The sequence below is a fragment of the Choloepus didactylus genome, chromosome 1, assembly GCF_015220235.1.
Source record: "Choloepus didactylus isolate mChoDid1 chromosome 1, mChoDid1.pri, whole genome shotgun sequence".
Taxonomy (NCBI): Eukaryota; Metazoa; Chordata; class Mammalia; order Pilosa; family Megalonychidae; genus Choloepus; species Choloepus didactylus.
The window spans coordinates 65,478,061-65,503,421 of record NC_051307.1 but is presented as its reverse complement, the minus strand read 5'-3'; the positions used below and the strand labels follow the sequence as shown (position 1 = coordinate 65,503,421).

At 37.4% G+C, this 25,361-nt stretch overlaps 1 protein-coding gene across 2 annotated transcripts in view; it reads right to left on the bottom strand.

Moving 5' to 3' along the window:
- Window positions 1–23,815, bottom strand: part of CEP97 (centrosomal protein 97) — a 32,900-nt gene extending 9,085 nt beyond the window's left edge. The window contains exons 1-9 of one of the 2 annotated variants that reach the window (XM_037835007.1): window positions 23,731–23,815; window positions 19,288–19,430; window positions 18,478–18,636; window positions 17,360–17,461; window positions 15,939–16,052; window positions 15,234–15,400; window positions 6,005–6,169; window positions 5,133–5,266; window positions 3,910–4,684 (exon numbers count right to left, since the gene is read on the bottom strand). In XM_037835007.1, coding sequence (XP_037690935.1) covers window positions 3,910–4,684; window positions 5,133–5,266; window positions 6,005–6,169; window positions 15,234–15,400; window positions 15,939–16,052; window positions 17,360–17,461; window positions 18,478–18,636; window positions 19,288–19,430; window positions 23,731–23,773 — 1,802 coding nt within the window. In that variant the 5' untranslated portion in view covers window positions 23,774–23,815. Of the gene's footprint in view, window positions 1–3,909; window positions 4,685–5,132; window positions 5,267–6,004; window positions 6,170–15,233; window positions 15,401–15,938; window positions 16,053–17,359; window positions 17,462–18,409; window positions 18,449–18,477; window positions 18,637–19,287; window positions 19,431–23,730 lie in introns of both variants that reach the window. The other variant, XM_037835008.1, reaches the window with a different exon arrangement.
- Window positions 23,816–25,361: the final 1,546 nt, after the last annotated feature.

The following is a 25,361-nucleotide window of genomic DNA, read 5'->3' as shown; positions in this document are numbered from 1 at the left end:
TAGTCCTCATTAAAGTCTTAGCTCTGTGCTCACTGCCACCTTCTATATACTTACACCTATCAAAAACCCAAGGCTCCCTGGTTATCTATTATCTCCCAGATCATCACCACCATTCTGCTCTGAAACCCTGATCCAATTCTCTACTTTCTCTGGAGCTCCCCCCACCAAAACCTTCACCTGGGCCATATGGGACTCCTGAATTGTAATCAGCAAACTCCCTTATATACTCACCTCCTCTCCAAAGTTTTACCAAACCAGATCATCTTTTGAGGGCACTGCAGCCCCTCAAGTGAAGGCTATTTTTTTCTCTCATTCATCGGAGTCAGAATATTGCTTTCTCACTGTTGTTTTCAATCTGTTCTTTATCTGCCCCTTCAAGAACCCCAGCTCCTACCTGCCATCCTGCTAAATTGCCCAAAACTCCTTGTCAACTACTGTCCTCCCATTATTCACCCCCATCCACTGAAGTTTCAGTACCAGACTCACTGCCTCTCTCTCTGCCTCATTCCTGTCATCACCTTCAGAGACCTCAACATTCACCTCGTTGCTCCATCCAACAATCATCCAACCACATCAGTCACCCAGTCTCATGGTCTCACCCTAGACCAAATCATCGTGACTACACCACCTTCAAAATTGATTTCAAGCACCCACCACCTATCACTACCTTTCTATCCAACCAGTTCACTTTCTCTTGCAGCCCACTGCAACAATCGATACCTCCAATTTTCATCTACATCTCCAATCCAATGACTCCTTCCTGTATTCATTTCCTTTTGTAATTGAAAGTCAAGAATTAACAAATAATTATGATTACTGAATCATTATATAGATGCTTTTCTTTCTCATATATGTAAAATAACCAAAGGGAAATATCTGAGGTTACTGAACTATGTATGGCCCAGCTGCCTTGATCTTTGATAATGATTGTATAACTATATAGCCTTTATCTTGTGACTGTAAAAACCTCATGACTGGCTCCCATTTGTACCTCATAATCCCGTTTTTCAACTTTTGAGTCACAAAAGAGAGCCCCTAATGTTTATTAATGAAAGAACTTGAGTCATCCCAGAACTAATCTATCCCAATTCCTAAACTATCTTGCTAGACAAAGCTGGATCTAATCAAAACTGGCCTGCCTGACATGTGCAGTAGCTTTAACTTTAACCAATAAGTGACATATACCTCATTATAATACTAAAAATCATGCCTATCATCATATTAAGGCTGCCAGTTTCTTACACATGTTCTGTGACTAAGCATGTAATCAATCTGCACATGCTCAATAATTAGGTCATCTCTATTTACATCATTTAGAGTCATTGTGCTCATTATCCTAAAACCTGCCCATCTTTTGATACTACAAAACTATCAGAGTTACTGCAGTTTGGGGAGATAGATTTTTAGACCAAGAGGCCATCTGATTTCCGGCTTTACTCTAAGCAATAAACTCTTCCTCTCTGAAATTCTTTGTCTCAGGAACTGGACATTTGAGCACATCAGTCAGAGAGTCTACCACTTTTGATCAGTATCACTTTCTTACCTCATTTAAATTCCAAAATCCATCACTCTGTTGGAAATAACTTCAGCTCCCTTGTCCTTTCCTCTTTTCCTTCACCACATTCACCTGTAAAAACGTACTCCTGGCTGAACTCAGTCAACCATTTCTGCATCAGAGCAGAGCAACTGAGACTTGCTGATGAAAATCAGACAACCTGACCTACTGTTTTGCACTTTTTCTTCCTCACACTTGACAGCAATCCTATTCTATTTCCCTCATAAGTTCAATTTAAGATGATTACCTCACACCACACCCTTGACACCTCTCTCCTTAAACCTCTCACACCTTCACCCCTCCACACTGTCAAGACCACGTCTTGTGTTATTGAAAAAGAAAAAGCATCAGACAGGAATTCTCCATTCTCCCACATCAGACCTACCACCTACTCCTATCTTAGGTCACTCCCTGTACTTGTGCAATGGATTCCTTCTTCTCTTACTTTCTCGAGAATGTCAATCCTGCCCTTATCCCTTCTTTCCTCAGCACTATCAGTTTTTCCCTCTATTGAACCATTCCTATCAACATATAAACATGCTATAGGAACATCCATTTTTAAAAAAGAATCTTCCTTGACCCCACATCCTCCTCCAGCAACCACCCCTACTCTTTTCTCCTCAGAGACACTTCCCAAAACACACTGACTTCTTAAACTCTTCTCCTTGCATTCATTATTCAACCCGTTCCAATCTGGCCTTCATCTCAACACTCTACTGAAGTTCCTCTTAGGAAGGTCACTGTCCAGTGACCACCAAGCCCTTGATCTGTCTCCTGGGAGATAACCTCTAAGCCCTTAGAAAATCTTGCCTGATAAGAAAGTCTGTATAAACTGGGGGCCTAGGGTCACACTGGAGAGTTTATGCTAACATGCCATATAAGATGAACACCTGTTTTTTGTTCACTTGGAGCCCAGGACCACTCTGTATCAGTTTAACCTCTGTGGTGGGGAAGCTAGAGTCTGAGTCCATTCAGTAGGGCATGAGTCCATTCAGTAGGGTTTGAATGCCTGTGTGACTGACCCCAATAAAAACCGAGGATGCCAAGTTTGAGGAGAGTGTCTTAGTTGGCAATACTTGGTATGTGTTGTCACACATCATTAAGTGTTGACTATATGACTACTGGGAGAGGGAGAGGACAACTGGAAGCCTGTGCCCTATGTACTCTGCCCTATTGCCTTTTTTCCTTTACTGATTTTATCTGGTATGCTTTCAGTAATAAATCATAACCATGAACAGCTTTCCTGAGTACTTCTAGTGAAAGCAGAACCATAACCATCAACAAGTTTCCTGAGTACTTCCCCACCACAGAGGTTAAACTGATAGAGTGGTCCTGGGCTCCAAGTGAACAAAAAACAGGTGTTCATCTTATATGCCATGTTAACATAAACTCTCCAGTGTGACTCTAGTCCCCCAGTTTATAAAGACTTTCTTATCAGGCAAGATTTTCTAAGGGCTTAGAGGTTATCTCCCAGGAGACAGATATGGGCTTGGTGGTCACTGCACAGTGACCTTCCTAAGAGGAACTTCAGTGGAGTGTTGAGACGAAGGCCAGATTGGAACGGGTTGAATAATGAATGCAAGGTGAAGAGTCTTGGGAACTCTCAACACAGTCACCAATGACCTGCAGTTGCTAAATCTAATGGACAGTTCTCTGACCTCACCCTACGGCACTTCACGTCTCTCCCAAAACACTTTCTTCTGTTGGAGCTGGGAAACACACTTGTTTAGTTTTCCTACTACTATGGCTACCACTTCTCAGACTCTTTTGCTGCCTTCTTCTCTTCCATCTGATAATATTAATAAATATCACTAGTGTAGTATGAATATTTAAAATAAATTTATGAATTCCTAATTTTCCTGGCTGGCAATCAGTAAAGCCTGTGAACCATAGAATTAAGGAATAATTCCTATTGTAGCCCCAGAATTTTAGCCCCTCCTTAATTCTCACTACTTTCTTTAATTCTTATGCCACCTACTGGGTTCTATTTAGACTTTTTCATCTTTCCATTTTCACATTTATGAATTTTTTTCTATTTTTTTTATGCCTTTCCATGTTTACAATTATAGATGCCTATGGAGCTCTTCCATAATACTCACATTCATTCATTCAACATTTATGGCTACACTGCATCTGTGTACTAACTGCAGAGATAGAGGAGCATATGACAGACAATCTCTACTCTCAAGATGCTTTCAGTCCATTGTAGGAGACAAGCAAATAAACCAACAGCAGCAACATGGCGTGATAAGTGTTCTGACCAAAGCAGCAATGATTCAGTGTTCTGAATCAGCAATAAGAATCTGACTCCCCCAAACCAACAAAAGAGCACTTAAATAGGTCTTTTGGCTCACCTCTTTATTTCTTCAGTTAAGCAGACAATGTGCTCCTGCATTCTGCGCAGCCGAATTTCATAACGTACATCTTTGGCTTGAGAGTTGTAGTTCCTGGCATAAAAGCCTCGCCAACAGGCCTGAAGCTTAGTAGCCGCTTCATTCAATTTCAGAAGGGCAACTTTATCTTGCTCCAAAGACACAGATCTTTGGCTTAAAACCTTGCAGGGAAGTTTTTCTGAAGCTGTTTGAGACATGGTTTCTTCACTGTCTGGCTGTGCATGGAAGACAATGTGTCCAACTGATTCAAGAAAAGATGTAAGACTTGGGTTGTCATCCTTTAAGACAACTGTGGCTATTGTTGGGTCAGGACAAGGTAACAACCCAGCTTTTTCATTTATCTCTGTACTAATCTCACTTGTCATTTTTCTAATAGAATTCTTATTTGTAGCCCATAAGGCTTTTTCCTCTTCTTTATCCAAGTCCTGGTTTTCCATCCCTTTCACAGATTCATCTGTAACACCATCATCTTCCAGGCCCAACTTAATGCCTTGTAGCCTTAGCTCAACTGTAGGTGATACTGGAGATAGTCCTGAAGTAACTGGCATAAAAGTAGATTCTGAAGAGAGAAGACTACAGTTTAACTTGTCCTCATCTGTCTGTATATCTTCCAGGTGCAGGTCATTTCGAGAATATCTTGTAGTATGTAAAGAAGCTAGAAAGTTATTCTTAGCAGTATATAGTTGATCTTCTTTACTGCTTATCCCAACCCAAGAATTGACTTGGATGATGGGTTCTAGAAGAAGAAACATAGTGTCATTTAAACGACTAAACATTTATAGAGGTTTTTTTTTTTTTAGTTGTATCCTTCTAATTAAATCTAACCCCGGAAATACGGCAAAATGCAAAAAAAAAAAAAAAAAATGCCTTCAGGGATTTCCTTCAATATACCTAAACCATCATATTAAGCATTCTTTAAGGAAATGGATTCTTGCAATAACCACAAGAATAATCAAGGCATCAGGTCTATACAAAAGGTAGCAGTGCTCTAATTTTTAAAAAATTAGAAATAAAATAGCAATAATGTATATACATATATGTATATATGTAAACTCACAGGATCCAAATGATCACTTAAGTTAACAAACTAATAAGATATGAAAATATGCACTTCTAACATTTTATGGTACTCAACATATCAAACAACTTGGAGAAGAGGAATCAAGGATAAATTAATATTTTACCGCTTTCCTGGACTATTTGGCAATCTTGAAGAGGACCCAAATGCTCAGATACAAGAGGTGCCCTTGTTTCAAAAGTGGCAAGGGGAGACAACTCTTCATTTTGGCTTTGGTTCATCAACTGCCTCTGGTGAAACCTAGAAACAAACATCTGCTATTATTTAAAACACACACAAACACACACTCACAAAAAAACTTTTCTGCTTCCTAGGTAATGATATCCAAAAGGTGGAAGCTCACAAGTTTTAAAAGTAAGTACTTTTAAGCACCTCCAAATTATAAAGCCTCATATGAAAACACTGGATAGAAAAAGTAAGAAATGTATTTTTAAATGCATAGACAGACATCTTCAGAAGCACATACACATTTGAAGTCAGTATTTCTGATAACAAAAAGACTACTGAATCCTTCTAGCTATACTTCTTAATGTTACTATTTAAAAACTCAAATGAGAATCTGGGGTGCGGGTTGGGGGGATATGTTGGTGTTCTCTGGGTTTTGTATTATTTTTGCCACTGTCCTGTAGGTTTGAAATTATTACAAAATAAAAAGTTTTTTAAAAAAAACCCATATGAAACACTTACACTAACAGGACAAATACATGTTTTTAAAACTCCCATTTACCCACACTGCTTGGTTCTCCCGGCTCAAGAAGTGATCAGCAATGCAGTTCTAATGCTTTAGAGCAAGCTAGACTGCACTGCATGGTTGAACTGCCCTGCAGGACTGCCCCAGTAACAAGGGGCCTGAGTGCCCAGTTTGAGGTCTCCAGCATTTGCCTCAGGCCTACAAATTAGACCTACTAACACAGCAGGAAAATCTCAAAGGTATTTTCACCTGTGAATTCATCAGCTGCTACAAATAGATGGGCTTACCTCTGCTTGCTCAGAATCTTCTCTAGTTTGGCATCCTCAGCAGTTTGAAGACCCAGTGTAGAAGTGAGAGGACAGACTGTAGCCAGATATTGGACAAGCTGAATGTGCTGGCCAGGCCGATAAGCTCTCCCTTTACCTTGACTATAGAGCCATTCAGCTTTCAAACTGGAATTGAGGGAAATAAAGAAGAGGAAATGGCACTGGGTAGACAAGATACATGTGTAAGAATTCTTAATCTTCATAACACCATTGGATATTTTTCAAAAATAAAATTCACCAAAGTTTTAAAAAATGTATCCTTCTGACCCACTCCCCTTGCTCTAATATGTTTTAATTTTTTTTGCTTAGAGGCACTTCCACAAAGTTGCAATAGGGGCTCTAAATACTTTTAAATTATTTTCAAAAAAGCAATGAGTATTCCCTCCACACACTGTCAAACTAAAGTGCCTAAATAAAACAATTCTGTTCTAACTCATGAATTTGAATTCATAATGACAGTTTTTAAATAAACAAAATTAATTGGTCACAACTGGAAGATGCTAGTAAACAAACTCATTACTGGTGAAAACAGGGTAAAAATTAAATATTATTATTCTACCGTTCCTATACAAAATATACCAATGGGCAACCAAACAGTCACTACGTAGTATTCCAGCTAATAAACAAACGAATGATACAAACAGAATTTCACTATTTTGCAACCACTAATAAATAAATCATGAGACAACCAGACACTGTGTGCCTCCTGATAGAACCCACAAAATAATCCTCCAACCACCCCCCCAACACACAAATCAAACTTGAATTCTGATCAAACTTCTATATCCAACTACCAATTCAGAGGAAATACAGAATAAAGAAGAACATGTCAAAGGACACCGGGATGCAATCAATAAAATAAGCAGACAGTGGGAAAATCTATAAAACCAATAATCTGATTTCTTCAATAACAACCAAAAAAAGAGAAAAGAAAGGAAATGAAAAGAGGGAAGGAATCTACAGATTAAGGGAGACTTAAGAGAGCTGATGTAAAAGTTTTGATAATGGGTGGTGGTGATGGTAGCACAATATTGTGTAAGTAATTAACAGCACTGAATTATATACTTGAATGCAGTTAAAAGGGGAAATTTCACGTTGTATATATGTTACTAGAATAAAAAATTTTTAAAAATCCACAGAACTGTACAACAGTGAACCCTATTGTAAGCGACGGACTACAGTTAATAGTACAATTATAAAAATGTTCCTTCATGAATTGGTCTGAATAATAGGGTGGTATAAGGAAACTCTGTATTTTATTCATTATTTTTTTGTAAACCTAAGAACTTCTCAAATTAGAAAAGAGAGAGAAAGAGAGACAGTCATCTTGGACATCCAGCCAAGTGGAGCCTTAAGATGACTCCAACCCCTTCTGCAGTCTGAATGCAACCAAATGAGACCCCAGGTGAGAAACCCTAGTTCAGCATAGCCCACTCAAAGAACCATGCAATAATAAAAAATGGTGTTTTAAGCTACAGAAAAAGAGCGAGAAAGAAACTTGCATATCAACCAAGTGCAAGGTATGGCCTTAACTGGATACTGATTCCAAAAAATGGATTTAAGCATTTTTTGAAATGATTGGAAATATAAGCACTGACTGCATATCTGATCTATTAAGGAATCATTTTAATTTTTTTATTTAAAATAATAGTATTGTGGTTATTCTCTTTTTTAAAGAGTCTTTTTCTCTTAGAAATATATACTGAAATATTCACAGATGAAATGAAAAATTATCTGATATTACCTTCAAAATAACAGGGGAAAGACTTCTTCCGGGAAGAATAGGGAGTGGCAGGAGTCGCTCCTCTCCCAAAAACGGCTAATGGACGGGCAGAAACCATCTAAAATAACTGCTCTGGAGCTCCAGAGACCAGGGGAGTATTGCACAGCATCCAAGGAAGACTAGAACTAAGAGACTGAGAAACTGCGGTGAAAAACTATGAGTAACTCACGTGACCGAGTCTCCTGGCGCCCGTCCCTCACCACCAAGGCAAACAGCTTTGGGTCAGCCCAGTACCTGCCTGGCACAGGCAGATCTCTGCCCCAAGAACAGAGTGGGTCACAGCCCAGTACTGGGCCAGCTATTAGCCAGTGAATTTAGACCTCTGGGTCCCGCTGCTTTAACCTGTCCCAGACAGGTGCCCACCATGCCACTGTTTCAACCTGCATCAAAAGAAGAACTACCAGAGGGCTAAAAATGCCCAGCCTTCTTAAGGCTGCAGGGGAATAGGCTGCCAAAGATCACCATCTGCTGGGCAGGCCAGGAAAGTGCACCTTCTGGGAGCCATCAAAAAGGCCTCTTGGCATGAGTGCCATATGCTGGGAAAGCTGGGAAAGCCAGGAAAGCACACCCTTAGGGAGCTGAAATAAAGGCTTTTTGGCATCTTTCCTGACCTTCTCCCCAGACCATTTGGAACTGGTCTGGCCCCCAGCATATGTCCCTGGCCCAGTTTTGGCTGGAAAATATTGATGAACCACGGGTCAAAGAAGAGCCTTACTACAAACCCAATCAACAACAAAATCCTAGATGAGAGAGAAACCAACCTTCAGAATAATCTCATCAAGATAATCAGATTCCCAGATATCAAGGAAAAAATTACAAACCATACTAAGAAACAGGAAGATATGACCTAGTCAAAGAAACAAATTACAAGAGCAAAGGAGATACAGAATTTGGAATAACTAATCAAAAATTCAAAGATATCTCCTGAGCGAATTCAAGATGAAGGAAAATACAGCTAAAGAGATAAAGGATATTAAGAAGACATGGGTGAGCATAAAGAAGAATTTGAAAGCATGCAAAGAAAACAACTTATGGGACGGAAGGGTACAATTGATGAGATTTAAAATATGCCAGAGGTATACAATAGCAGATGTGAACAGGCAGAAGAAAGGATCAGCAACTTAGAAGACAGTGTCCTAGAGAATAGGACATTCAAAATCAAACAGTCCAAAGAACAGATAGAGAAAAGAATGGAAAAATTGGAGCAGGGCCTCAGGGAATTGAATGACAGCATGATGCAGACAAACATATGTGCCATGGGAGTACCAAAAAGAAAAGAGAAGGGAAAAGGGGAAGATACAAAATGTCAAATATTGTTTGGTCTCACTAATATGAACTAATTATAATGAGCAAATGCTGGGAGTTAAAATCTAGAGTATAGGGTAACAGGAGATAGAAAAAGGGTAGAGAATGGGCAGATGATGCTTATGGTGTACAGAATTTTTGTAAATATTTGGAAATGTATAGAGCAAATGGTAGTACAATACTGTTAGTGTAATTAACAGTGCCAAATTATGGGCATGAGTATGGCTGAAAGCGGAAGGCTGGAGTCATGAATGTTACTGAAAGGAAAGCTAGAGGGTGAAACATGGGACTGTATAACATAGCAAAATCTTTGTGGACAATGACTGTGGTTAATTGTACAAATGTAAGAAAGTTCTTACATGAACTAGAACAAATGTACATCACTATTACAAGGTGTTCAAAATAGGGTGGTATGTGAGAAAAAACAAATAATGCAAACTATGGACTATAGTTAACAGTAACATTTTAATATTCTTTCATCAAATATAACAAAGGTACTATACAAATACTAAGTGTCAAGAATAGGGAGATTTAAGGGTATGGGATTTTGGGGTTTTTTGTTCATGTGTTTGTTTTCTGAAGCAATGAAAATGTTCTCAAATTGACTGTGGTGGTGAATGCACAACTGTGTATACCAAGAGCCACTAACTGTACACTTTGGATGGACTGTATGTATGGTATCTGAATAAAACTGTTTTAAAAAATCCATATTGGAGAATGTGCAAGCTCACAGAGAAAGAAATCAGGAGAACAGATTGCCAAAGGGCAGATGGATTGGGGAGTTAATGCATAATGGGTACAGGGTTTCTGTTTAGGGAAATGGGAAAGTTTTAGTAATGAAAGGTGGTGAGGGTACTGCACATTGTGAATGTGATCAATCCCAATGAATAGTATGTTTGGGAGTGATTGAGATGGGAAAGTTTATATTGTATATATGTTCCCACAATGTAAAAAAAAAAAAAAAAAGAACAATTAAAAAGACAATGATAATTAAACATAATGTGTGATCTTGGACAGGATCAAATAATGGAGGACAAAAGGCCCAAAAAGACATTTTTGGGATCTATGAAAAATTAGAATATAGACTGTAAGCTTTATATCAACGTTAAATTTCTTTAACTTAATAACTGCACTTAAGATAGTTACAAAAGTGAATAACCTTGTTCTTAGGAAATGTATATGGCGGTATTAAGTATCAACGGAGCATGATCTATTCAACCTGCACTCAAGTGTTCAGAAAATGGTTTGATAGACAAACAGGTAGACAGGTTGATAGATGAATGGATGGTCAGATATGGCAAATGTGGCAAAATCTTAGCATTGGTGTATCTAGGTATCAGATGGGGGGAGGGGTATGCTGGTGTTCTCATTATAGGGTTTGTGTTACTTTTGAAACTGTCCTATTAAGTTTGATAGTATTTCAAAATAAAAGAAAGAAAGAAAGAAAAAAATTTACATGGGGGGACAAGGGGCCCCAAAATAGCCAAAACCATCTTGCAAATGAGGACTGAAATTGGATGACTCACTTCCCAATTTTAAAACTTATTACAAAGTCACAGTAATCAAAAAAGCATGGTACTGCCCACAAGGACAGACATATAGATCAATGAAATCAAACTCAGAGTTCAGAAGTAACTATGGCCAATTGATTTTTGACAAGGCTGCCAAGTCCACTCAATGAAGAAAGAATAATCTCTTCAACAAATGGTTCTTGGAAAACTGGATATCCATATCTAAGAGAATGAAAGAGGACCCCTCTCTCACATCAAATATAAAAATTACCTCAATGTGGATCAAAGAGCTAAATATAAGAACCAAAACTATAAAACTGGTAGAGGAAAACATAGGGAAGCATCTATAAGACCTTGTGTTAGGCAATGGTTTCCTAGACTTTACCCCAAAAGAACAAGCAACAAAGAAAAAATAGATATTCGGGACTTCATCAAAATTATAACCTTCTGTACACTGAAGGACTTCATCATTAAGGTAAAAAGACAACTTATAGAATGGAAGAAAATATTTGGAAACCACAGATCCAATAAGCATTCAATATCCTACAAATCAACAACAAAAAGACAAACAATCCAATTTAAAAATAAGCAAAACACATGAATAGACATTCTCCAAAGAAGATATACAAATGGCTAAAAAGCAAATTAAAAGATGCTCAACATCATTAGCCATTAGGGAAATACAAATCAAAATCACAATGAGATACCATTCCACACTCATTAGAATACCTACTATTTAAAAAAACAGATAGTAACAAGTGTTGGAAAGGATGCAAAGAAATATGAACAATCATGCAATGTTGGTGTGAATGTAATATGGTACAGCCACTGCGGAAAGACAGTTTGTTGGTTCTTCAAGCAGTTAAGTATTGAATTACCATATGACCCAGCAAACCCCTTCTAGGTATATACTCAAAGGAATTGAAAGCAGCACTTGGAAAGATATTTGCACACTGATATTCATAGGGGCATTATTCACAATTGCCAAAAGATAGAACCAAAATATCCATCAACAGATGAATAAACAAAAAGTGGTATATATATTCAATGCAATTATTTAGCCTTAAAAAGGAATGAAGTTCAGATACATGTGACAACATGGATTAACCTTGAAGACAGCATGTTGAGTGAAATAAGCTAGACACAAAATAACAAATATTGTATGACTTCATATGAAATGATTAGAATAAACAAATTCATTGAGTCAGAAGCTAGACTACAGGTTACTGGGAGATGGGGTAGAAGTAAGAATGGGGAGCTAAAGTTTAATTGGTACAGAGTTTCTTTTTAGGGTGATGGAAAAAATTTGGTAATGGATGGTCTTGATGGAAGCACAACATTTTGACTGTAATTAACACCATTGAATTATATAGCTGAATGTAGTTAAAGGGGAAATTGTAGGTTATATACATGTTTTCTAGGATAAAAATTTCTAGGAACAAAACAAACAAACAAAAAAAACCTAGGACTGTACAACACAAACTGTGAACCCTAATGTAAACTATGTAAGTTAATAGCATAATTATAACAATTGTAACAAGGTACCACACTAATGCAAAGAGATAATAATAGGGAAAACTCCGTGAAGGAGGGATATATGGGAACTCCATATTTTCTGCATGATTTTTCAGTAAACCTCCAACTTTTCTACTTAATAAAAAAAGGAAAAAGGAATATTGCCTTTCTCCAAAGTTCTGCTCCCATCAGATCTCCAACTAAGCAATAATAGGTCTAGCTTATTATGAGGTCCTGAAAACAGTAAAACAGAACTCAAAACAAACTTCAGAAAGAACTCCAAATACTGAGGTGCTGGTCTTTCTATGGGTGTACTTTCCTCTGAGAAACTACTCAGCCAATGTATCGAGGCTCGGGTTACTGTTCCAGTTACTCTTGTGGGTGACACATACACTGCCAAGATCTGACTACCTGAAGTCATCAAAGAACCAGGGATACTTTTCACAAAGGAGATTTTACCCTGGATGCTCTTGACAAATACCAGTGAGGCTGGATAGGTAACAAAGCTAGAAATTCCTTCCTGATCTTCAGAAAAATTCCCAAGGTTGAACAGGAAAATGTTTTAAACACTGCTCAGGCCACTCACTGACCCTTAGAATAATTCTTCCCTCCTGAACAAAAGAGAATGTTTAAAACATGGGAGCACTGTGTACAGAGACTACAGAGTTTTCTCAAACATCAACTGCAGTTATGATTAGAGATCAACTCATTTCTAACAAGGCATTAACAACAATCTAGGTTCTTAAGTTTGAATGTAGCTCAATTTATTTATCCATTCTTTTGATGATGAGCATTTGGGTGTTTCCTATTTGGACTTTTTATGAATAAGGCTGCTATGAAAATGCCTGTACATCTTTCGGTAGACATAACTTTCTGTAGTAAACTTTCTGGGCTGTGAGGCATTTTTATGTTCAGCTTCAGTTGATACTGCCAGTTTTCCAAAGTGATTGTACCATTTACACTCCCAGAGCAGTGTCTGAAAGTTCCAATTGTTCCACATTTTCACCAACACTTAGTACTTTCAGTCCTTTTAATTTCAGTCATTATTGAGGGGCTGGTAGTTTGAAGACTCCATAATAACCAGGAAAAAAGAATCTTTCTGAATTATCAAAAAGTCAGTATACTGGTTACCTGTAGTGGGGAGGGATTTATGATGGGAGTGGGGCACAGGAAGTCTCTGTGTTGGTTATGTTCTAGTGTTATTCTGGGTAGTAATTACATGGGTACTTTTAAATATTATTCTTTATATCTGAATTACATTTTGCAATTTTCTGAAAGCATCATGGGAGTTGGGGGAAGGAGCTGAGAAAAGGTCACTATTGAGCTACCCTCCACCACTTCCTTCCTCCCACATACTATGATGCAAGACAACCCCAAAGAAAGACAGCTGCCCCAACTGGGTACCTACTCTTCCCCAATTCCTGAAGTCTCTGAAATTAAATCACAAAACACTGTAGAAAGAACTCAAAATTCAAATTCACCTTAAAGTCACTTGGATTAAAATGATTTCCACAGTGTAGAAACAAAGTTTTTGTACTATTATTCATCCAGTCATTCCCAACAAATATTTATGTTCTGCTGTCTTTAATACTTGCTTTAGTTTCAACAACATAATAATGATAACTATCATTTACTAAACACCTAGGATAGGACTAGTATGCTGTATAGATTATCTTTAATTCTCAAAACATCTTTGAAAGTTAAGAGGAAACAGATGAGGAAATAGAGAGATTAAGAAACTTGCCACTGCCACACATCTAATGGTTGGCAGGGAAAGATGTGAAGCTTTTCCATTGTCTCTCCTGACCAGGTCTTGTCTGTCTTCACAAGTCTCTCTCGAGGCCAAACCCTAGCTCTCCCTACCTTACATCTTACCTCCCAGGTAAGAAAATGTCACTAGTCCTAATCACATAGAAAAATACAACAACTTATCTTCTTTCTCTTAAAGGAAGATATGAAGATAATATACCAGGTAGTCCCAAATTCCAGCTTTAGAACAGTCTGAAACAAAGTAAGTTTTCTCCTCAGAGCAACACTGTTTGCAGGAAAAAGGAAAAGCCACTGTTTTCTGTAGGCTAACTAGACCTGATATTTGCCCTTCACCCTACACCAGCCCCACTACTGTCTAGCTCCTGATTGCCATTCCTCACTGCCCCTTGCCCTATTCAGCAACTAGATGCACAGCAGGGAGAAGAAAAAGGAAAACCTGTCTGTATCCCACCACTCATCCCCCAATTAGGAAACCTCTCAAGTGACTACTACCAGTCTCTAGTCCAGAAGGACAAAAAAGTCAAGGAAGAATGTACACGTTGTATTCATGGATGCATGTATGCATGTGTTGAGAGGTGGAAATGAAACAAGGAATAGTCAAGAGAATAAAGTCATCTCTATTCACTTTCCCCTCTAACTCTACCCCTCTCATCCATATCCTAGTTCCTTACCTGCCCTAAAGCTCTGATTTCACTAATCTTCTGCCAGGGTCCAGAAGACCCCATCTTGCAGAAGTCCCAGTTCTAAGCAACAGAAATCATCAATGATCTAGAGATGGTGGAGTTCCCACTTCTGCTGATTCACAGGTATAAGAAGGTGAGAGCTAATCAGCATGTCTGCTACCAGTTCCAAACTGGAACTCCGTACACATTTTCCCACAAAGTTGTTAAAAAGGGTAGTTGGGATCTAAGGTATTATTAATACTGCTTTTACATATATGCTGGGTTACAAGCTTTGGGGGGATAGTCTGAGGACCTAAGCAGCATTTGTACCATGGTTCCTATGCAAAAATGTGTTCCAACCCTCAAACTGATTAAGAAAAGAACCTTTAGGAACTAAATTATTGTATGTTGAGTACTAAGTTATATTCACTAGCCCCAACCTCTGGGCTGATATTTATTTCTTCTCCTTTTTGGAAAGAATAGAAAATGCTAAATAACCAACACATAGTCTCCTATACGGTTGCATCTTCATTTCAAAATGCACATTTTAAGAAAAAATATTCCGCTTAATAATCTGTACTAGCTAGAAATGGTCCCTTCAGTAACTTCCATGATAAATGTAATGTAAAAGATGTCATGTTCACCTTTCCTTCTGAGAAATCATGTATCCATCTAGGACTCTGAGGTTTAAGCACCAGCTGACAATGTATGGCCGATAGTCGAACCCTGGAATGGAAGGTGTTGCCATCACACAAGGATTGTTCATGATCGACAACTGTTCCAATTCAGTTAAGGATGCCAAAAAAGAGATCTGGAACAAAGGATATCTTTGTTGAGTAAAATGGTCTATTCAGTGTCAAGCACAGAGCTTCCACTGATGACACAACTTTGGCAGCATTTGAGAATTTAATAATTTCCCTCTTGTTCTGAAAAGCGACAAGTAACACTCTTCTATCATCCACTGACTTCCAAACTTCCAACAATATGGTCATCTGTGCTTGTTGCACAAAGTCCCTTAGAAAGTATTAGCACTTTGTCCTAGCAGAGAGAACCCTAGTTTAAAAAACATAATGTCATCCAAGGACATGGTGCCTTATTAACCCTTTTAATGTATATGTCCCTCCATCACCAATCACCTCCCAATGCACCAACGCAATGATAACTGTAGCACAACAAATGAAATTAAGAAAAAATTTAAAAAGAAAAATGATGTCTATAGATAAATGTTTCATCCTGATGGCAGTTTATTCCAAGATGCTCACAGTCTAAAAGTGAGCTCACAACCTTCTCCTGTGTGTCTCCTGGACTTTCCAGCTTCCTCAATCCCATAAAATATCTTCAAATTTTACCTCATTTAAGTCTCTGATTTCATTTTCTGCCAAGGAAAGTATAGCAAGACTCCTGGGTAGACAAGCAGGTGCCATTCTAAGAGAGGTGATGATGTTTCCATGTAAAAGCAGGGTCTTCAAAGTAAAACAGGATGAATTACAAATGAAACAAATACAAATAAACTGGTCTATTTTGACAATACCAAAATGGTGTGTAAGAGAAAAAAAAGGATCCAACTATTATACTCTCACTGCATACAAATCAAAAATAGTTAAGGCCAGAAGGGTCCTAAGTGATCTTCTGGTCCAACTTCCTCTTTTCACAGCAGCATCCTAAGCCCATGAAAGTTTAAAGACCTACCCAAAAACACATGCTTGGTGTAGCAACTATCATGTCATGAGATTTATGTTATTAGACATTGAGAAATTTCCAACATCCTTTTTTTATTTTCTTTTAAAAATCAAAAGAGTGAGAAAAACGAAAGAAAAAATTCATTACAATCATGTATAAATTAAGTTTTCCAAAAGAGAGACAGAGAGAACCCATAACTATAATTTGCAACAATATTCTCTTGGTAATTAAAAGCTCAAAGAAGGTAACATATGCTTCTTGAAGATAAAATTGATTCAAATTAAGTCAACAACAATAAAGAATAATTAACCTAAGACTCTAAATATTCAGGATTCTGATAAGATAATCATGCCTTCATTCCAAAAAAAGAAAGTTCAATCATCTTTAGATCATTTGAATTATCTTGGCATCTATTGGTATAGTGTTTACAGCTAAAAATGATTTCTGCTAAAGAAATGGGTGAAATTGAGCTAACATATTATTCCCACAACTTAATGACTCTATCTACTGCTAATAATATCCAATGAAACATAAATATGAAAAAAGTCCTACACATGTTTTTTGAAGCTGTGATTTCAATTGTTACTTATTTCATTGCATAATATATTCCTCTCCACAAGAAGTGCTAAATGCTACCTGTTTTTTTTTTGTTTTGTTTTGTTTTGTGTAGTTAAGATGAATTTAATTTTGATAATTTACTGATACCACTAAAAACACAGCAATCCCAAGCAGAAAAATCAGTATCAAGATCAGGTATGATTACTTCCAACGTCATTAGCCTTGTTATATATTATATAACAAAAGCTACTAGCATTGACAGGTTGGGCATGAAGGAATTCCATCATATTTGGAAGATGATAAATAAGGAATTAACTTTAATTATAATGACCTATTTTACATAAAATAAATCAGTTCTAGAAACTAACAGCAAAAAAGTTCCATACTTAATTTCTGGTACTCAGAATTTTTATCACAGTGAATACAATCTGTTCTTCATATAAAGCAGGCTGATTTTAGGTCAAGCAGATCACTTTCACTTGGTATTTTGGTTTGAAATTTCAAAAACAAAATGATCAGAAAACACACTTACCTTCAGGGAGACTAATTTAGATAGATCGCCTATCTGGGGTATGTTATTGTCTGATAAATCAAGGTGCTGTAGAGCTGTGCAGCTATTAATTTGTTCCATGGCCTATGGCAACAAAAGCATCACATTATTTCATGCACACAAAATCAAAATATGAAGTTTCTCCCTAGTTCCCTGCAGCTGAAAGAGTCTCCTGCCTCTTCTCCTTATTGTAAACAGAAGAGCAGGGCTTAGCAAAAGAAAGGGGAGACAGTACTAAAAGAATTTGGCAAAGCATCATATTGCAAGCATTCACCTTCATTATCCCTCCAAGAGCAGAGAGCTACCCAAGGGGTTCATACCACTCCAGATATTTACAGATTGAAGAAACTTTTAGTGTCATTTAATGATGATAAATGACAGTTCACACATCACAGACTTTACTAGTTACAAGTGGAGCCAGAATGCCTGGATTTAAATCCTGGCTCTACAACTTTCTGGCTATGTGACTTTGGGCAAGTTCCTTAACTTCTGTACTTTGATTTCCTCATCTGTATAATGGGTTTAATAACTATACCTACCCCATAGGCTGTCATGAAATTGAAAGAGTTAATGTAGTTAAGGTACTTGGAACAGTACCTAGCACAAATTAATTGCTCAATAAAAGTCAGCTATTAATATAATTTAATCCAGTCCCCTCACCTAGCATATAAAAAAGTAAGACACAGAGATATCTATTAACTTACCCAAAATTATACTGCTACTAAGTGGATGGAAACAGGACTAGACTCCAGATCTCCTGACTTTTAAAAGAGTATGTTCTCCATTATACCATTAAAGATTTACTTATTATTTTAGAATAATAAATTCTCCTTCTTAACACTTTATTCTACTATTTGCTCTACTTTTCTAAGTAGAATATAGATTCTTTGTTTGCATTTTGTGAAAAAATTGTAATGCAAAAAAGAATATTATACTGCATGACATGTTTTAAATTGAGACTTTTTAGTTTATGTTAACAGAAATTATCCCTGGAGAGTAGGGATGGGTATTTTGACTTTTAAATCTACTTACTTCCATACTGCTTGAAATTTCTTTTTTACAGTGAATACTCTGCAATTTAAAAAAAAGAAAAAATTCACCTTCAGATTATTTCCTGCTAAATTCAGCCATTCCAAATGTACTAGTTCCTTTAGTCCCTCCACATAGCCAATGCTATTATGAGGCAAATTTAACACACGGAGTTGGGTCAGTTTGGCCACACCCATCATACGCACTAGTCGATTATTAGCCACTGACAACTGTGGAAAGAAAAAAACACATTACCCCGGGAATAAAATACATATCTTACTTTCACACTAAGTTTGTTTAAATGGCCAAACATCCCCAAATATACAAACCCACTATGTATTTTTCACATGTGTTGTTTAAATATCCTACAGTGTAAATATTAGTTTTGTTGTTGTTGTCATCCCCACACAAAAGCAAATACTAATAAAGCTGAGTGATCAGACCTCCTCCAACTACTAAAGAGAAAACATTTTTTAACACAGCAGCAATTTGAAAATATAAGTTCCACAAGAGTGGGCTCCTTACACTGTCTTAGCTAAGACCTAGAATTGTGCCAGATGCATAAGCGTTCAATAAACATTTGTTGAATGAATAAAGAAATGACTGAACTCCTTACCTCATCATGAGGTAAAGGGTTTCTTAACAACACAATATTTTGCCAAATGAAATGTTTTCTTTTTTTAGCAATGCCTCTTTTTATAATCCACTCTAAATGTAGCATATGTTTTCATCTTCAGGAAAAACTGTCATAAAAATTTAAGGCAACATTTTACTGCTGTCTAGGCCTGCAGAGTTACTTTTTGTCTGGTTATTTTATTGTTTTATTTTGTTTGCTAATAAACTGTTCCTATGTAACTATTTCCCCAGTTAACAATATTTACCTGTATTAATCCTCTGCATTTCTCAAGATTTTCCAATTTAATAATCTGATTTTTATCCAGAATCAAAGTATGAATATTAGCTTCACACGGTAAATTTGGAGCTAATTTCTGTAGTCCCTGTCCTGTCCAATTGACCACTGATCCTTAAAAAGAAAAAGGAAATTGTTAGAAAACACAAACAAAACAAATATAATAGCAGTGCCTCAAGATGAAATTATAAAATCTCTATACAAGAAAAAACTAGAGTATAATAAATATCAAGATTTTAAAACTAAAGCTATCTTGAGTTCTAAATGTCCACAGATTAAATTATTAAATTATTCACGTTTCTTCAAAAATATCATGTTATAACCAGATTTGTGATTTTCAAAGTGTCTATAATGTAATACCTTGAAATCTGTCACATTTAAATATGACCTATTACTTCCATATTTTGTAAGGATAGCTTTTTTTTTTTTTTTATTTTAAATTAAACTTTGTATTTTAAGATAATTCAGTGTTGCATACAGTTGTAAGAAATAATACAGGCAGCCCTCAGCTACTCTTTATCATTCTTCCTGGTGGTAACATTTTTCAAACCTAGAGTAAAACATCCTGGATATTGACTGTGATATAGTTGGGACACAGATTATTTCCATCACCAAGAGATCCCTCATCTTGTCTGTTTATAACCATACCCACTCTCCTCTGTATCCAACCCACACTGTAGACAACAACTATACCATCTTTCATTTCTATAATTTTGCCATTTCAAGAATTTTGTATATATTCCACCAGCTGCTTGAATAGAATGTGTATTCGGCTGTTATTTAAAGGAATGTTCTGTAAATGTCAACTAGATCCTGTGTATTGATTGTGCTGATGAGTCCTTCTATATCCTGATTTCCTGTCTAGTTTTCTACCATTGGAGGGAAGGGTTTTGAAGTCTCCAACTGTAATAGTGGATTTGTCCAGTTCTTCTATCATTTTCATCAGTTTATGCTCCAAATATTATGCATTTCTGCTGTTAGGTGCATACTCTCAGAATTGGTATGTATCCTAGGTGAAGTGACAATTTTATTATTGTGCAATACCACTTTCTGAGGTGATTTTCTTTGCTCTGGAGTCTGCTTTGTCTGATATAGATGCTCTTGATTTCCTTTGATTAATATTTGGAAGATACAACTTTTCCCATCCTTTTATTTTCAACATGACTATATTGTTTTATTTGAAGTGAATTTCCTTTAAACAGTATATAGTTGTATCATGCTTTTTAAATCCAATCTGCCAATCCCTGTCTCTTAATAGATTTGTTTACACCATTTACATTTAATGCAAGGCTTAAGTCCGCCATTTAATTTTTTTTTTCCACTTCGGTCTTGCATTTTTTCCCTTTTTTCTTTTTCCAGCTCCCCTGTAGGTTAGTTGATATTTTTAATACTCATTTTTGTTTAACTTTAGTAATTTAGAGCTTATCTTTTCATATTGATTTTTGTATTGGTTGCTTTAGGTATTATATTATATCAGTCTACTGATGCTGACATTTTACCAGTTTGCATAAAGTGCAGAAACCTTACCAAACTTTATTTACATTTCTCTCCCTTCCCCATTTATAATATAATTTTCTCAATATTTCCTCCACATACATTTGCAATCACATCAGATATTGTTATAATTCTTGTTTCAACCATCAAACATAATTTATAAAATTCAAGAATAAAATGAAAATGCATTGTATTTATCCACATTTTTGTTCTTTTTGTTCTTCTTTCTTCCCTCCTTATGTTTAAAGACTCCATTTTTAGTATTTCCTTTGCATTTCGAGAACATACTTTAACCATTCTTTTTGGGGTAGGTCTGCTAGCAACAAGACTCTTAGTTTTCCTTCCTCTGAGGATGTCTTTATTTCTCCTTTACTCTTGAGGGATAATTTCACTGGATATAGATTTCTGGATTGACTATTCTTTTCTTTCATGTGTGAAAAATATTGTGCCATTTCTTTCTGGCCTTTTTAGTTTCTGATGAAAAATCCAGCCATTTAATTGTTTTTTGCTGCTTTTGGTAGTGTTATTTCTCTCTCTCTGATTTCCAGATTTTAAATTTTTCTTTAGTTTATGCAAATTTCACTATAATAGTTCTTCTTGGGGATAACTTTTGAGTTCTTTCAGTGTCTTGAATCCCTATGTTGATGTCTTTTGCTAAATTTGAGACATTTTTAGCCATTATTTCTTGAAGTGCTTTTTCAGCTTTGTCCTCTGTTGTGGACAGAAATGCGTCCTCCAAAGGGATTTGTTGAAGTCCTAACTCCAAGCCCCAGTATATGTGACCTTACTTGGAAATTGGGTCTTTGACGATATAATCAAATTTAAATGAGGTCCTATCGAATTAGGGTGGGTCCTAATCCAATATTACCAGTGTCCTTATAAATAAGAAAAGGAAAAAAAAAAAAAAAAGATGCAGGTATAGGGGAAAAGGCCATGTGAAGATAAAGACAGAAATTGAAGTAGTGTATCTACAAGTCAAGGAATGCCAAGGATTGCCTGAAAACACTGGAAGCTTGAAGAGGCAATGAAAGATTCTCCGCTACAAACTTCAGAGGAAACGATGCCCTGCTGACAAATTGATTTTGGTCTTCTAGCCTCCAGAACTGTGAGACAGTAAATTTCTGTTTCTTGAAGTAATCTAATTTGTGCTACATTTTACAGCATCCCTAGGAAACCTAAATGATATACCGTCTTTCTCATTTCCTTCTGGGACTCTGATGAAACAGATGTTAGATCATTTGATATAGTCCTTCAGGTCCCTGAGATTCTTTTCATTTTTTTCAGTCTATTTTCCCTCTGTTGTTCAGATTGAGTAATTTCTATCATTCTAGCTTCAAGTTCACTGATCAATTCCTTTTTTTTTTTATCTTCATTTTATTGAGATATAGTCACATACCAAGCAGTCATACAAGGATAGCTTTTAAAAACAGAACTAAATTTCTGAAAGAGATTATTAACCTGCTCACAACCTAAATTCCAGTGTATCATAAAGTGTCCAAATAATTTTTAAAATCAAAGTACAGTTCACTTAATTCACCTATAAAATCAGGGCAATATGGCTATTTCATTAGGTTGATTGAAGGATTAAAAGAGAAGTCATATGAACAGCACCTAGCCCCATTCCTGGCACAGAGCACTCAATAAAGCACTTTATTATAAGGGAACAGACATTCAAACCCTTGCTCCACCGGTTACCCACTGTGGTATCTTAAACAAATTATCTTTTGGGGACTCACTTTTCTATTTTGTAAAATATGGATGATAATGCCTACTTCATAATGTTATTCTACAGAGAAAATAATGTATGAAAAGCACTTAGAGCATTGGTGCATAAAAACTGCTCTATAAATGTTAAAATGCTATTACTTTCAGTAGTTGCCTTGGTGGACTGGGGATGTGTCATTTAAGAAAAGCAGAGTCAGAGGGGGCAGGGCCAGAGAAACTGCCAATTTCAAATTTATAACCCAATTATAACTACTGCGGGAAATAATTACACTGGCATGTTCGCTTGGAGGATTTCAACGTTCTTCTATTGTCTCTTGCCATTTGAGGGGCCATGAGCTCCTCTGAAATTTGACCAAAGCTGTGTACTGTCCCAGGAAAACGCACAGCCTTTGTGTACAATTCCAAGGAATTGACAGGCCTCAAGAACCAACGACAAGGATTTACGGCCCCCAAATAATGAGCCTGAGGTCCAAACCGTGAAGACAGGCCTCGACCCCCGGCCCTGCCCCGGCCTCAGACAGCGGCAGTTGTAACCAAAACAAAGAAGCTCAGCTGAAGCCCAGAGCCCCAAAGAGGTACTTCGCGACCACAGAGGCACCCATACCCCGAAGCTCCGCTTGGCGGCGACGAAACCCGATCCCAGGACCGGGTCTGCGGAGAAAGGTTGTAGTAGTTTGAACAGTGGGATCTGGACCGTCCCCAGATTTTATCACGACCACCGGCCGCCTGAAAAGTGTTTTAACGTCAGTGTGGGGAACGGTGTTTGAAGTACGATTTACTGAACGTTCTAGGAAACCAAGGGAAAAATGGGGCATGTGCAGCGACTGCGGGAGATACTGCAAATTTCATTTGGGCAACCAAAACGCAAATTAAATGTTCAGGAAAGAACATCGCAGCCCGAAATCCACCGCTTAGCCATCCACCAGAGCGCGGGAGACACGGTATCGGACCGCGCAAAGTCCCCTGGAGGCTGTAGTCCCCGTGCTGGGCCCTCGCCGTGACGCGGGAGAACTGGACATCGCCAACGGACCACAACTCCCAGAAGGCAGCGCGCCTCCGCGACGCCCACAGCCCCGCATTAAAGAACTGGTCCAGAACTGCACCCCTAAACGTAGGTTTCCCCTCTCCAGCAGGCACCTATTTAAATCGGCTCAGTGGAATAAAGTTTGGGACTCAGGGGTGGAGATCGTCTCACCTTCTCCGGGAGGCAAAGCCACATCGACGCGCGCCACCGCCATACTTCCCGCTTGCTAATAATACCAGGCAACCGTCTTCCAGTGGCTCTGTGGAGCTTGTAGTCGGGAAGAGGGAGCCGAAAACTACAACTCCCAGGATGCATGGTACTCAGTCGGCCCAATTGGCTGGCTGCGCTTAATAATATGCAACCCGGGTTAGAAACTGAGCGTTAATGAGCTTAGGTACCCCTGTTCAATGGCTTCATTTGACAGATAAGCAAATTGCATTATTAAATGGTTGTTTCATGCCTTCTCTAGGTATTTTACCATGGAAATGGTTACAAAGATGTTACTTAATGCAGACCGAATTTGAGACTTCATTGCTAAAAGTCTCTGTAGGGACTGCCTCTTTTATTTTCCGACAATTTTAATGAGTTGAAAGTTTTCAAGTCCTCTGAAGTGTTAAGTGATCTTGTGATAGTCAAAATAGATACAATTTATTTGAAATTTTAGTTAAATAAAAAGACAGCATGCTAACCTGGAAACTTTTATACAGTATTATTTTGAGTAGCAATTACCAGAACTTTTGACCTGGGGATATATTTAATGAGTAACTATGAACTCAGAATTTTTCCGGGGAATATATAAAAGTAGTTTAAAATATGTTCTCTAAACTCAAGAATTACACTGCCTAGTTAAAGGAGAGTAGGTGCAAGCTTTTGATACAACCATTACATGCTAAATTGTGTGATTATAACTACCAACAATAAGATTTCAGGGAATGAAGAAAAATTGGAAACTATAATCTTCAGGGAAGACTTGATGAAGGAAATGAAATTGACCTAGGGCTTAAAAGATGACTGAACTCTAAACAAGTTCAGAAGTAGAAGGGAAAAAGATACGAACACAGGCTGCAGCTGGTAAGGCTGGTGATAATGAAACTCAGCTCATAGGAAGTGACTAGCCTGACAGCACCAGAGAATTTACAAAGAGAGCTTCCACTTTCAACTATCAACTCTCCCATTCTCTTTTACAGTCTTCGTGAAACAGCAATCTACAATGTCTCTGATAATTTCAGTTTGGGAAAATCTAGTAACTCACCCTTCTAGATTTTCAGCATTCCCTCCTGCCTCCTGATTGCGCCTGCCTTAACTCTTTTTTTTTTTTTTTTGGTTGGTATATATAAACGGAAAATTTCTAGCTCTAAGGAGGGCTCTCTAACCAAGAGATCTCATAGCCAGAGAACACAAACTTACTTTCCACAAAAGCAAATTTCAATACTGCCTCCTTTCAAACCCTGGGTTTTAGTTTCCTTGGCTGCTCAATTAAATATCATATAATGGGTCGGCTTAAACAATGGGTATTTGTTAGCTCACAGCTAACAAATTTGGAGAATGTCCAAGTCAAAGTGTTATCAAGGTGATAATTTTTTCCCAAAGACTGGCATTCTGGGTCTGGCTGCCTGTGATCCTTGTACTGTCACATGACAGTGCACATGGCAGCCTCTCCTGGCCTCTCCCTTCTCTTCCAGGTTCTGTTGAATTTTAGCTTCTTGCTTCTCATGACTTTTTCTCTTTTTCTGTCTGAATTTCATTCTGCTTCTAAAGGACTCCAATAATAGGATTAAGACCCATCCTGATTGAGGTGGGCC